The sequence below is a fragment of the Castanea sativa genome, chromosome 8, assembly GCF_040712315.1.
Source record: "Castanea sativa cultivar Marrone di Chiusa Pesio chromosome 8, ASM4071231v1".
Taxonomy (NCBI): domain Eukaryota; kingdom Viridiplantae; phylum Streptophyta; class Magnoliopsida; order Fagales; family Fagaceae; genus Castanea; species Castanea sativa.
The window spans coordinates 47,699,179-47,712,376 of record NC_134020.1 but is presented as its reverse complement, the minus strand read 5'-3'; the positions used below and the strand labels follow the sequence as shown (position 1 = coordinate 47,712,376).

The following is a 13,198-nucleotide window of genomic DNA, read 5'->3' as shown; positions in this document are numbered from 1 at the left end:
TTTATGGTACTTTAATTTCAAGAAATCAGGTATTAGGAAAATTCTTTTTTCACTTTTTTTTTTCCTTTTGTAAATTTTCTATTATTAATTGGATTATAAATATTTAAGATAGTAATTAGTATATAGAGTGTAGACTGTGGAGTGATTTATCTTTATTTTTCTTTTATTTTTCTTTCTGTATGATACTTTACTTTGAAGAAATCAAGTACTGGATAAAATTTTTTTTCCACTCTTTTTTATTTTGTAAATTTTATATCATTAAGTGGATTATAAATATTTAAGATAGTAATTAGTATTTAGAGTGTAGATTATGGAGTGATTTTTATTTATTCTTTTTTTTTTTATTTTATCTTTTGTATGGTACTTTACTTTTAAGAAATTAAGTTCTGGGTAAATTTTTTTTTTCACTTTTTTTTGTTGTAAATTTTATATTATTAAGTGGATTGTAAATATTTAAGATAATAATTAGTATTTAGAGTGTGGACTATGGAGTGATTTTTCTTTATTCTTTTTTTTTTCCCTTTTCTTTTTGTATAGTACTTTACTTTCAAGAAATAAAGTACTAAGAATTTTTTTTCTTTTATAAATTTTATATTATTAATTAGACTATAAATATTTAAGATAGCTATTAGTATTTAGAGGGTGAACTATGAAATAATTTATCTTTATTTTTTTTTCTTTTTGTATGGTACTTTACTTTCAAGAAATCATGTATTGGGTAATTTTTTTTTTTGTAAATTTTATATTATTAAGTGGATTATAAATACTTAAGATAGTTATTAGTATTTAGAGTGTGGATTGTGGAATGATTTATTTTTATCTTTTTGTATGGTACTTTACTTTCAAGAAATCAAGTATTGGGTAATTTTTTTTTTCACTTTTTCTTCTTTTGTAAATTTTATATTATTAAGTGGATAATAAATATTTAAGATAGTTATTAGGATTTAGAGTGTGGACTGTGGAGTGATATATCTTTATTTTTTTTCTTTTTCTTTTTGTATGGTACTTTATTTTTAAGAAATTAAGTACTAGGTAATTTTTTTTTTCACTTTTTTTTTCTTTTGCGAATTGTATATAATTAAGTGGATTATAAATATTTAAGATAGTAATTAGTATTTAGAGTATGGACTGTAGAGTGATTTATCTTCTTCTTTTTCTTTTTCTTTTTGTATGGTATTTTACTGTCAAGAAGTCAAGTATTTGGTAATTTTTCTTTTTTTTTTTCACTTTTTTTTTCTTTTGTAAATTTTATATTATTAAGTTAATTATAAATATTTAAGATAGTAATTAGTTTTTAGAGTGTGGACTATGTAGTGATTTATCTTTATCTTTTTGTTTTCTTTTTCTTTTTGTATAGTACATTACTTTCAAGAAATCAAGTATTGGGTAAATTTTTTTTTTTTCACTTTTTTTGTGTTTAAATTGTATATTATTAAGTGGATTATAAATATTTAAGATGGTAATTTATTTAAAGTGTGGACTGTAGAGTGATTTATCTTTATCTTTTTATTTATTTTTTTGTATGTTGCTTTACTTTTAAGAAATCAAGTGCTGGGTAATTTTTCTTATTCTTTTTTAAATTTTATTTTATTAAATGGATTATAAATATTTAAGATAGCAATTATTATTTAGAGTGTGGATCAATTGTGAAGTGATTTATCTTTTTCTTTTTCTTTTTGTATGGTACTTTACTTTCAAGAATTCAAGTATCAGGTAAATCCTATATAAAAAAAAGTATTGGGTAATTTTGTTTTTCACAATAAAGAGGTATTAGCATCAATTAATCTGAATTGTAAGGTCAATCAAGTCGTGTATGAGGAGATTTTTCTCTTCACTTATATAATATGCTTTATTAGAGCTATATGTGTGGGCTGAAGTTTGAGTCCAAATCCCTCAACTTAAAAAGCGGCCAAAATTGCCAAATATCATCTTAGGCGGAAATGTTTGGAAATATTTGGCGATCTAACACTATTTGCGAAATAATTAGAGATCTATCACTTTTTTGAAACTCAAGTTCCATGAAAAATAGCCACCAATAATTTTTTTGTTTAAAGAACTCAAGTTTCTGAAACTCGAGTTACATGGTAAACTCAAGTTTCACAAACTCAAGTTCCAAAAGAATGTTATATCCCTATATGTTTTTAAAATAGTAGTAGATCGCCAAATATTTTGGCCAATGGTAGTATTTGGCCATTTTGACACTTAAAAGCACCAAGGAATATCCTAAATTCAGTGACTTCCTTTAAATAAGACGAGGTAAGATATGGTTAAAGCATGAAACTGGAACTATGTAGCCATTAATTACCATAATAATAATACCAACAAATTTTTTTATTGAACATTCTTAATGCACGCCAACTAAATTGTGCGCAAGTGGTTGTAAAAAGCCTTAGCTTTTCCAAAAGCACTAATTCTTCTGTCTTTTTACTTGATTCAAAAACTTGCATGAGAAGCTCATTTTCTATGCAATCGATAACTGTTCAATCCACCAAAGAGGGATTCAAGATTTCAAACCAGAGGGGCCAGAGTATAAGAAACAAAAAACTTTAAATAGACATTCATATAGTATTAATATTCTATAACGTTGTTTCTTAAAACATTAAGATGCAATCATTTATCAATAAAGACAAAAAAAAAAAAACAAAATAATGTTTTTTTTTTAATACTAAGTTGGCTAGAATTTTTTTTTGGGAGGTTAGAGCATTTACAGTAGTGGTACTAAAAAAATTTAGCTTTTAGCACCTTAAAAAACTAATTTATCTATTTTACTACCTCACTTTACAATACACTTAACATCAAATGTTGTATTTTTTTACCATTTCATTTAAAATAATATAAACAACCCATTAAAATAATAAAGGAAAAGAGAAAATTTGAGTTTTTTCATTGAAGGTAGAGAGATAGTCTTAATAAAATATTTTATTTTATTTTTACCAACTTGTTACAATCAATTGGTAAATATCAGTTTATTGTGGTTGGCAAAAATTTAGTTTTAGCTTCTCCAATAACACATGGTTTTTTGGTTTTTTTTTTTTTCGGTGGTAAAATAGGTTTTTGTTAAAATACAATCACCATTATGAATGTTTTTATTGTTTTTGTTAAGTTTTTGGGTTATATAATTGCTAATTAGAGGGGGCCTAAAGTCTTGGAAGTAGGGCAACTATATAAAATAAAAAAAAGGGACCAGGGGGGCCTGCCCCCCACATGGGTCCGTCCCTACAATCCATTATAGTACTCTTTCAATTAACAATAACTTTGGTAATATTAAAGGAAGATGTTAACCGATATTCTAAGGATATTTGTTAATGAACTTTTTTAAGAGAGTTTTTATAGAAAAAGAAAAGAAAAAAAAAATTAATATTTTGACAACTTTTTTTTATTTTCCATAAAAGTGGTATAAAAAATTTCTTAAAATAAATTTTTAATAATTGGTATTAGGGCACTGATAACAGGACCCATATTAAACTACTAATCTATAAGGTTTACTTAACTATCAATTTAAGTGCATTCTTTTAGACTCAGGAAAACACTGGCTGCAGCCGCCATACATCACAGCATTGAACAATATTGTAACAGCATATATTATTTTGTAATAGATTTTGCATGTGCATCGAGGCCTTAACATTGAAATCACGTTATCATTTTGGGTTTTTTTATACTCTGATCAGTTGTGTGGTAGCTATTGAAGTAACCATGGAGAAGTGTATGAGCTTTTATGGTTATTCTTTGATTATGACATTCTTTATGTTGTTCCTTGGTGCAAGGTCTCAACTGACCCCAAATTTTAATGAAAGCTCATGTCCAAAACTTCTCAGTATTGTGAGGAATGAGGTGCAAAAAGCTTTCAACAAGGAAATTCGTATGGCTGCCTCTTTGCTTCGGCTTCACTTTCATGATTGCTTTGTAAATGTGAGTTTGAGCATCAAATTATTCTGTTATTTTTCTATTTCATTCCTTTTAAATTAAATGGTGTTTTTAGTATCTATTGCAATATTGCATTGAACAAAAAAGTCTAGAAAGTTTTCTATTGTTTCAAGAGAAAAATACTCCTACGTCATTAAAGGGTTGATAATTCAATTAATGAAACTAATAATTCCAAGAATTAGATGAAGAATTCACATCTTGATCAATATACTTGAAAAGTACTTCCTTTCAAGAATTATGATTCTCTCACACTCATTATTTCACATTTATTTTTCATATTATAAATGTGAAGATTACGTTTTCACCTCTTTAAATGTATACTTTAATGCATAAAATGTGGATATTGTGTCAAAGTGAGTATAAAATGAGTTTCAAAAAATATTTAATATATATATATATATATATATATATATTTAATGTGAGAAGTGGGAATTTTTAAGCCATCAAAATCCTTTAAAATGCATCCAAAGGCAGTAAGGCACCTGTTTAAGTTGTCAAAATTTAGTAGTTATTGTAAAAAATTAAAAGGGTAATTACATATTATGTACTCATTTATAGGAGCCCTATACACTTTAATGTTTACACTCTTGGTATTTGCTAATCATACTTTCATAACTTACCTTTGTCTTTGTTAGACATATAATGGCCATTTGGTCCAGAACAATTGTAAAAGCCCATATATTTGTAGAAAAATACAAATTAATTTTGAGTTAGTATACGGTTAGCCAAAGGTTAGTCCATAGTTCTCTAGCTAGTATATAAACCCTGATTGGGTTCATTATAATAAAAGTGTTTTATATCAAATATATAGCCATTAAGGTTTTTATTTTTTATTTTTTAATGATAGATGTAAGCCGTGAGACTAAACTATGTAAATATTTTTCTTCGTTCTCTCTTTCATGCTCTTGTTTGTCAGTCAATCACTGGCTCTCTATTTCGTACTTCCACACTCTTTACTCTATCACACAACTTCAATATTATTAAAGAGTACTATATTCTGACAAATCACCATAAGTCTTGTTGATAGCTATAGTAGTTGCAGCGTAGACCCTTTTTTTCTGACTTTTTAAATTTGGTGATCAAGATGGGAAAGAGTATAAGTCCTCTTACTTCATCAAGTGGAGAAATACACCAAATTTTACTACTAGATAATCAGAATTATATTGTAAGGTCAATCAAGTCGTGTATCAGGAGATATTTCTCTTCACTTCTATAATGCTTTTCAGAGCTATAAGTGGACTGAAGTTCGAGTCCGAACTCAGAATCCCTCATCTTAAAAAGTACCAAGGAATATCCCAAGTGTTTTTGAGAAATAGAAATATCATAAGTTCAGTGACTTCCTTTAAATAAGAAGAGATAAGATATGGTTAAAGCATGAAAATGGACCTATGTAGTCATCAATTACCATAATACTAGCACCAACAAAAATTTTATTGCTAACCAAAAAAAAGAAAAAAAACAAATGGACCTAATGCATATCTTAATGCACGCCAACTAAATTGTGCGCAAAGTGGTTGCAAAAAGCTTTAGCTTTTTCACAAGCACTAATGCATCTGAGTGTGTTTTGAATTGGTTCAAAAACTTGCATGATCGAGAAGCTCATTTTCTATGCAATTCCATAACTGTTCAATCCACTCTTTCAATTAACTACAACTTTGGTAATATTAAAATGAAAAATTAAGGGTTGGCTGAATAATTCTTAACACCTTATGATATTTATAAGATCTTGGATTCGAAACTTCTTGTCATCATTTTAGGGTCGCCCTATGAGATTCCTCCTTGTTATAATTTAGTCGTTTGTCAAAAAACTAGGACGGCAGAACCACATACATCTAAGAGAATAATCAGATACTCGAAAAGGTCTGAACACTGTCATTTCAATTTTTTGTAAAAAAGAAAAAACAAAAAAAACTACTAATATGTTAACCACCCGTTAACATAACCTATATTAAAACTACTAATCTGTTAGGTTTACTTAACTATCAATTTAAGTGCATTCTTTTGAACTCGGGAAAACACTGGCTGCAGTCGCCATACATCACAGCACTAAACAATATTGTAACAACATATATTATTTTGTAAAAGAATATACAATTGCTAATTCACTCATGATCTTGTTTATAAATTAGGGCTGCAGGATTTTGCATGTGCATCGAGGCTTTAACACTGAAATCGCAGTATCATTTTGGGTCTTATTATACTTTGATCTGTTGTGTGTAAGCTATCGAAGTAAACATGGAGAAGGCTAACAGCTTTTACGGTTATTCTTTGATTATGACATTCTTTTTGTTGTTCCTTGGTGTATGGTCTCAACTGACCCCAGATTTTTATGAGAGCGCATGTCCAAATCTTCAAGATATTGTGTGGTATGAGGTGGAAAAGGCTTTCTTTGAGGAAAATCGTATGGCTGCCTCTTTGCTTCGGCTTCACTTTCATGATTGCTTTGTAAATGTGAGTTTGAGCCTCAAATTATCCAGTTATTCATCTATTTCATTCCTTTAAATGGTGTTTTTAGTATTTCTTGCTGTGAGCAAAGAAGTCTCGTAAATTTACTATTGTTTCAAGAGAAAGATGCTCCCGCGTCATTAAAGGATGGATAATTTCAATTAAAAAAACTAATAATTCCAAGAATTAGCTGAAGAATTCTCATCTTTATCAATAATAAAAAAGCACTTTCTTTTAAAGGTAATAATTCTCACATACTCATATTTCACATCAACTTTTCATGTTATAAATGTGAAAATCACATTTTCACTTTTAAAAATGTATACTTCAACACATACAATATGGATATTGCGTAAATATGTGTATAAAATGAGTGTAAAAGAATATTTACCATTTTTTTAATGAAAGAAGTGGGAATTCTTATGAAGCCACTCTCAAAGTCTTTAACTTCCTTTTTACTTTTAACTTCGTGAGGCAACGTCATGCCCTCATTGTATCATAAAAATTATTATTTTCTTTTTCCCTTTTTAGGGTTGTGATGGATCACTATTGTTGGATGTAAATGGTGGGGAGAAATTTTCCCTTTCCAACTTAAACTCAGTTAGAGGATTTGAAGTTGTAGATGATTTCAAAAGTGCTGTGGAGAATGCAGGGGCTTGTAAAGTATAATATATGGAGTTCTCCATTGGTTTTATGGGAACAAATGTCAGATTTGTAGAGTAACCATGCTTAATTATCATTGTGATTCAAAGTCAGCCCCTTTAATTATCAGTTCAAATTTTAGATATGAAATGCTTTGGTGCCCTTATGAACATTGATCAAATTTATTTAGCTAGGTACAATAGATTTTTTTAACACACACATACATACTTATATATAAATTGTCAAAATTTAATAGTTGTAAAAAAATTAAAAGGGTAATTACAAATTACTCACTTGTAGTATAGTGTGTTCACACCTTGTTTAGCTATGATTTAAAAAGTTGCACTTTACCCCCTAATGTTTATTAATCTTACTTTCATAACCTACCTCATGTTTTGTTGTTTATTAAACATATTATAGCCCATGTGACTCAATAAATTAATTGTAAACTCATGTACTTGCAGAACAATCAAATTAATTAATTTTGAGTTAGTCTATGATTAGTCTTGGGTTATTCCAGGGTTCTCTAGCATATATATATAAACTCTAATTGGATTCATTGTAATTGAAGAGTTTAATATCAAATAGGCAGCCGATAATCGCTTTTTACCATGAACATATGCTATTAAGCTGATCCATACAAACCTTTTTGTTCGTTCTCTTTTTCATGTTTCCACTCATCACTCATCACTCAATCACTTGCTCTTTCTTTCATACTTCCGCTTATTACTCAATTACACAACAGCTTTAACACTATTAAAGAAAATATTATATTCTAGTCACTTTGGCTAAATCAATCACCAGAAGTCTTGTTGAAAGCTATATTGGAAGCTTAGTCATTTTTTTCTATGACTTCGCTAATTCATTGATTAAGATGGGAAAGAAGTATTAGTCCTCTTTACTCCATCAAGTGGAGAAATACACTAAATTAATTTTAATACTAGTTAATCTGAATTGTAAGGTCAATCAAGTCACAACGAGGAGATTTTTCTCTTCACTTCTATAATGCTCTTTCGGAGATATGTGGGGTGAAGTTCGAGTCAGAAATCAGAATCCCTCAACTTAATAAGTACCAGGGAATATCCTAAGTTGATGACTTCCTTTAATTAAGATGAGATAAGATATGGTTAAAGCATCAAAATTCAAAATCGACCTATATATGTAGCTATCAATTACCATAATACTTCCTATAAAAAAAAAATAAAAAAATCCATAATACAAATACCAGCAAAATTTTTTATTGAATATTCTTAATGCACGACAAACTAAATTAGTTCACTTCATTTAAATAAGATGAGATAAGATATGCACCAAATCCACATTTTTTTTAATATAATATAGACAGAAGACAGATTGAGAAAGAGAGAGTGGGAAGACCAGACTTACAATTAAATCAACATACATAAATATCAATTACCATAATATTAATACCAATTAAATTTTTTATTGAACATTCTTAACGCACGCCTTACTAAATTGTGCGCCAAAGTGGTTGTACGTAAAAAGCTTTATAGTTTCCACAAGCACTAATGCTTCTGAGTGTGTTTTGATTTGATTCAAAGACTTGCAACTGAAGCTCACTTTCTATCAATTTGATACCTATTCAATCCACCATAGTATTCTTACAATTAGCTACAACTTTGCTAATATTTCAACTAATAATCTGTTAGGTTTACTTAACTATCAATTGAAGTGCATTTTTTTGAACTCAGGAAAACACTACTGGTTGCAGCTGCCATACATCACCAGCACTTAAATTAAGGGATAAATTATTTATTTAGTCCTTAATTTTTATGCTGTGTCTTCTGTGTCAATTAAGTTCTTAACATTATTTTGGTATTGTGTTAAAATGGTTTTTGCCATCAAGTGATAAATAAAAAATACTGGCATAACTAACAACCAAAATAAAGTATTAATTTAATGCCATATAGACTGCCATGTCAGACATCACCTAACACTTAACTGTCCATCAAGACCTTATAAATCACATTATCGGTTGTGTGGAAGACATTGAAGTAACTGTGGGGGGTAAAAATGCTTAAATGCACGTTTGGGCCTTGGGCCTGGTTAGTTGGTATAAGTCTGTTCAATCAGAGTCCTCTAGGCCCACAGGTCAGTCCGCACTATAAGGGACCGAGGAGTTGTACGAGGAGGAGTATCTCATCGGACAGGCCCAGTAAAGGCCATGAGACTTGCTAAAGGGTTTAGAGACAGAATTCTAGAAGATCTGTTGGGTAAAAGCGTGATCTAAGCACTCGTTAGAAGTAGGAACGTGTGAGAAATATCTAAGGAAAAAGCTGCTACCACCGCATTAAAGGCTCTCTATCTACCCCCCTGACCACATTAATGGAGAAATGACCTCTGAATAGTGGTATTTAGCCTTCCAGCTATTATTTGAAGACTTTAAGAAGGTGGTGGATGTGACAAGTACTTAGGAGAAAAATCTGTGTTACACGTGGATGAAACAGGAAAGAAGAAGAAAGTTATAAGAATACGAGAGAGGAAAGAAGAAGGAGGACCCTTTTTTCCTAAAAAAGAAAAAACAAAAATTGTAATATTTTGTTTAGAAGAAGAAAGGCTATACAAATTGTCCTCGGCTTACGTCTGAGGAGGGTTTTTTTGTCATATTCATCTATTACTTGCATAGACTGCGGCATTCTAGCCTGTTTTTCAACATTCCAATATCCCCAACCTAGGTTTCAAACTCATACTCTACAAATTTCATTGTATAAAACTCTTTGGGCCTAAGCACATCACTCGTTTGGGTCCGGGTACAAATTGTGCACTTACAATTGGCACCGTCTGTGGAAAATCTAGTGTTGAAGGAATTGGAATATCATGGTAGGCTTAGGTTCGCATCATGTAGAGCCTCAGGGGTCCCAGCGTGAAGATCATTTTGAGCGTCTTGAGCATGCATACACTACACCCTGATGCAAGCCATTCGCGTGGTGGGAGCAGGGCCACCCATGAGGATGACACCGAGGCCATGCGGAGGGAGATTGACCACCTCAAGAAAAAGCTACGCTGTGTCAGGCGAAGGCGGGCTTCACCTTCGTCCAATCCGTCCTCTGGCGGGTCTCGGGGAAGCAGTTACAGTCCAAGGTCCAGGACTCCCCCTAGCGAAACCTTCTCTTACGAGAAGGATGACCTTCCAGGTTGTAAGCATAAGAAGTCTCCCTCCAGGGGCTTGGGAAACGATGCTATGAGCTGAGCGTTGCACCAATTCTCCAAGTCACCCTTCTTACACAGGATCGAGAAGGGAAGGCTCCCAAGACGGTTCACTCAGCCTACCTTCACCATCTATAATGGTAGGACAGACCCAGTCGAACACGTGAGCCATTTTAATCAAAGGATGGCAGTACATTCTTAGAACAAAACCTTGATGTGCAAAGTTTTTCCTTCTAGCCCGGAACCTGTTGCTATGAGATAGTTTAACGGACTAAAGTTGGGGTCTGTCGATTCTTTCATGGAACTCACTAGGGTATTCGCGTCTTGATTCATTACATGCAGCAGAGTCCCTCGGCCTTTGGACTCCTTGTTATCCATGGCCATAAAGGAGGGTGAGACTTTGAAAGCGTATTCTGGCAGATACTAGAAAATGTTTAATGAAATCGACGGAGATTTTGACAAAGTGGCGATTAACACTTTCAAAGTGGGCCTCCCAACTGATCACGGTTTAAGGAAATCTTTGACCAAAAAGCCAGTGAGGAGTGTACGTCGCCTCATGGATCGCATCGACGAGTACAAAAGAGTTGAGGAAGATTAACAATAAGGTAAGGGTAAGGCGAAGGTTATCCCCCAGGAGAGAAGGGATTTCAGGTCAGACAGGTACCATAACAATAAGCCAAGGAGAGATTTCTTTGGGCAATCTGGTTCAGCCACTCCTCAAGTAGTTAATACTATATTCCGAGAACCAGTACACCAATTGCTGGAGAAAGTCCGTAAGGAACCCTATTTCAAGTGGCCCAGTAAGATGGCGGGGGATCTTACAAAACGGAATCAGAACCTCTTTTGCTAGTATCATCAGGATGTGGGTCATACTAACGAGAATTTTTGGACCCTTTGGAACCATCTAGAGCAGCTTGTTAACGAGGGAAAATTGAAGCAGCACCTGTATTAACCCAATGGACAAGGAAATCATTCGGGTTCAAATAATCAGAAGAACAACTCATCTCGGCCGCCCTTGGGAACGATTAATGTCATCTTCGTTGCACCTGACAGGACCGGTTCCTGTCCCACAAGGGTGATGGCGGTGTCACATTCCCAGGCCGAGGAGTCTAGCTCGAGGCCGAAGAGGGTCAAAGGGAGTATGCCTATTTTGGGATTCTCTAATGAGAATAAAGTTGGGACTATTCAACCATATGATGATGCCCTGGTGGTCACATTGAGGATAGGGAATTATGACGTCAAGAGGGTGATGGTCGATCAAGGTAGCGATGCGGATATCATGTACCCTGACTTATTTAAGGTGCTTAAGTTAGAGTTGGAGGATCTCACTTCCTATGATTCGCCGTTGATAAGCTTCGAAGGGAAGGCTATCATACCAAAGGGATAAATTCGATTGCCTGTATAGTCAGGCTTGGAAATGGTCAATGTAGATTTCATTGTGGTTGACGCATATTCTCCATACACGGCCATCGTCGCCAGGCCTTGGGCTGCATACTTTGGGTGCTGTCTCCTCGACTTTACATGTTAAAGTGAAATTTCCCTTAGGTGGATTGATTGAAGAAATTCTTGGTAGCCAATCAGTAGCAAGGTAGTGTATATCGGCCGTGGTGCTGCATCAAGCCAAGTCAGAATCCTCGACCTCAGCTGTAGAAGACTTATAGCAATTAACAACTCTGGATGCGCCCGATGCAGTGACAGCAGAGGAGGCCACGTGTGAAGATTTGGAAAGATTTCTCATAAATGACCCTAAAAGGTTCTTTCAAGTTAGGATATGGTTACCACACCAAGAGAAGATGAAATTAGTGATGTTTTTGAAAAACAATATCGATGTTTTTGCCTGGGATCCCTATAAGGCTCCGGGAGTTGACTCAAGTTTCATTTGCCATCATTTGAACGTCAACCCTGCCGTTGTTCCCAGGAGGCAACCATCTCGGCATTCTTCGAAAGAGCATGTCGAGGCCGTCAAGGAAAAGGTGCTCAAGCTCAAAAGGGCTGGGGCTATTAAAGAAGTATTCTACCCAGAATGGTTGGCGCATACTGTCGTAGTAAAAAAGAAGAGCAAAAAGTGGAGAGTATGTGTGGACTTCACAGACCTGAACAAAGCCTGCCCAAAAGACTCGTTCCCGATGCCTTGCATCGATCAGCTAGTGGATGCTACGGTTAGGCATCCTCGGATGAGTTTTTTAGATACCTTTCAAGGTTATCACCAAATACCTTTGGCGTTGGGTGATCAGGAGAAGACTGCCTTCATTACTCCTACAGGGAACTATCACTATAAAGTGATGCCATTCGGTTTGAAAAATGCAGAGGTTACTTACCAAAGGATGATGACCAGGATGTTCGAATCTTAGCTTGGGAAGACCATTGAGGTATATGTGGATGATATGGTAGTGAAGAGTAAGATAGTACCTATGCATGTGAAAGATTTGGACGACACCTTTCAAACACTTAGGAAGTACAAGTTGCGCCTTAACGCTTCAAAGTGTTCTTTTGGGGTGGGCTCTGGAAAGTTCCTAGGCTATATGGTGACTCATAGAAGAATAGAGGTAAATCTGGCACAGGTCAGAGCCATTCAAGGCTTGCAACCACCTCAGAATCCAAAGGAAGTTCAGAAATTGACCAGGATGACTGCTGCTTTCAGCAGATTCATCTCTCGGTCCACTGATAGGTGTAGACCTTTTTTCCAATTGTTAAATAAATGAAAAAGGATTCCAGTGGTCTGAGGAGTGCGCTTTAGCTTTTCAGTAACTTAAGTAATATCTTTCCTGGCCACCCATCATGTCTCGGCCGGAGGTTGATGAAATCCTGTTTCCATACTTAGTTGTAGCTATCCATGCAGTTAGCCTGGTTTTGATAAGGGATGACGGTGGAGTACAAAGACTGGTTTATTATGTCAGCAAATCTTTAAATGAAGCCGAGGTGCGTTATTTACCTCTAGAGAAGACAATTCTTACTGTAGTCCATGCTACACGAAAGCTTACTCACTACTTTCAATCCCACACCGTCGTGGTTTTGACTC

The 13,198-nt window shown here is 33.7% G+C and overlaps 1 protein-coding gene across 1 annotated transcript; it reads left to right on the top strand.

The window, feature by feature from the left end:
- Positions 1-6,159: 6,159 nt before the first annotated feature.
- Positions 6,160-7,038, top strand: LOC142606447 (peroxidase 59-like). Its single transcript, XM_075777797.1, has 2 exons — positions 6,160-6,375; positions 6,901-7,038. The coding sequence occupies exons 1-2, from the start codon at positions 6,160-6,162 to the stop codon at positions 7,036-7,038; spliced, it is 354 nt and encodes a 117-aa protein (XP_075633912.1).
- The last annotated feature ends 6,160 nt before the right edge of the window (positions 7,039-13,198 follow it).

Coding starts and splice junctions, on each gene's coding strand:
- LOC142606447 (XM_075777797.1), top strand. CDS start 6,160: ATGGAGAAGGCTAACAGCTTTTACGGTTATTCTTTGATTATGACATTC. Junction 6,376..6,900: donor TTCATGATTGCTTTGTAAAT/GTGAGTTTGAGC, acceptor TTCCCTTTTTAG/GGTTGTGATGGATCACTATT.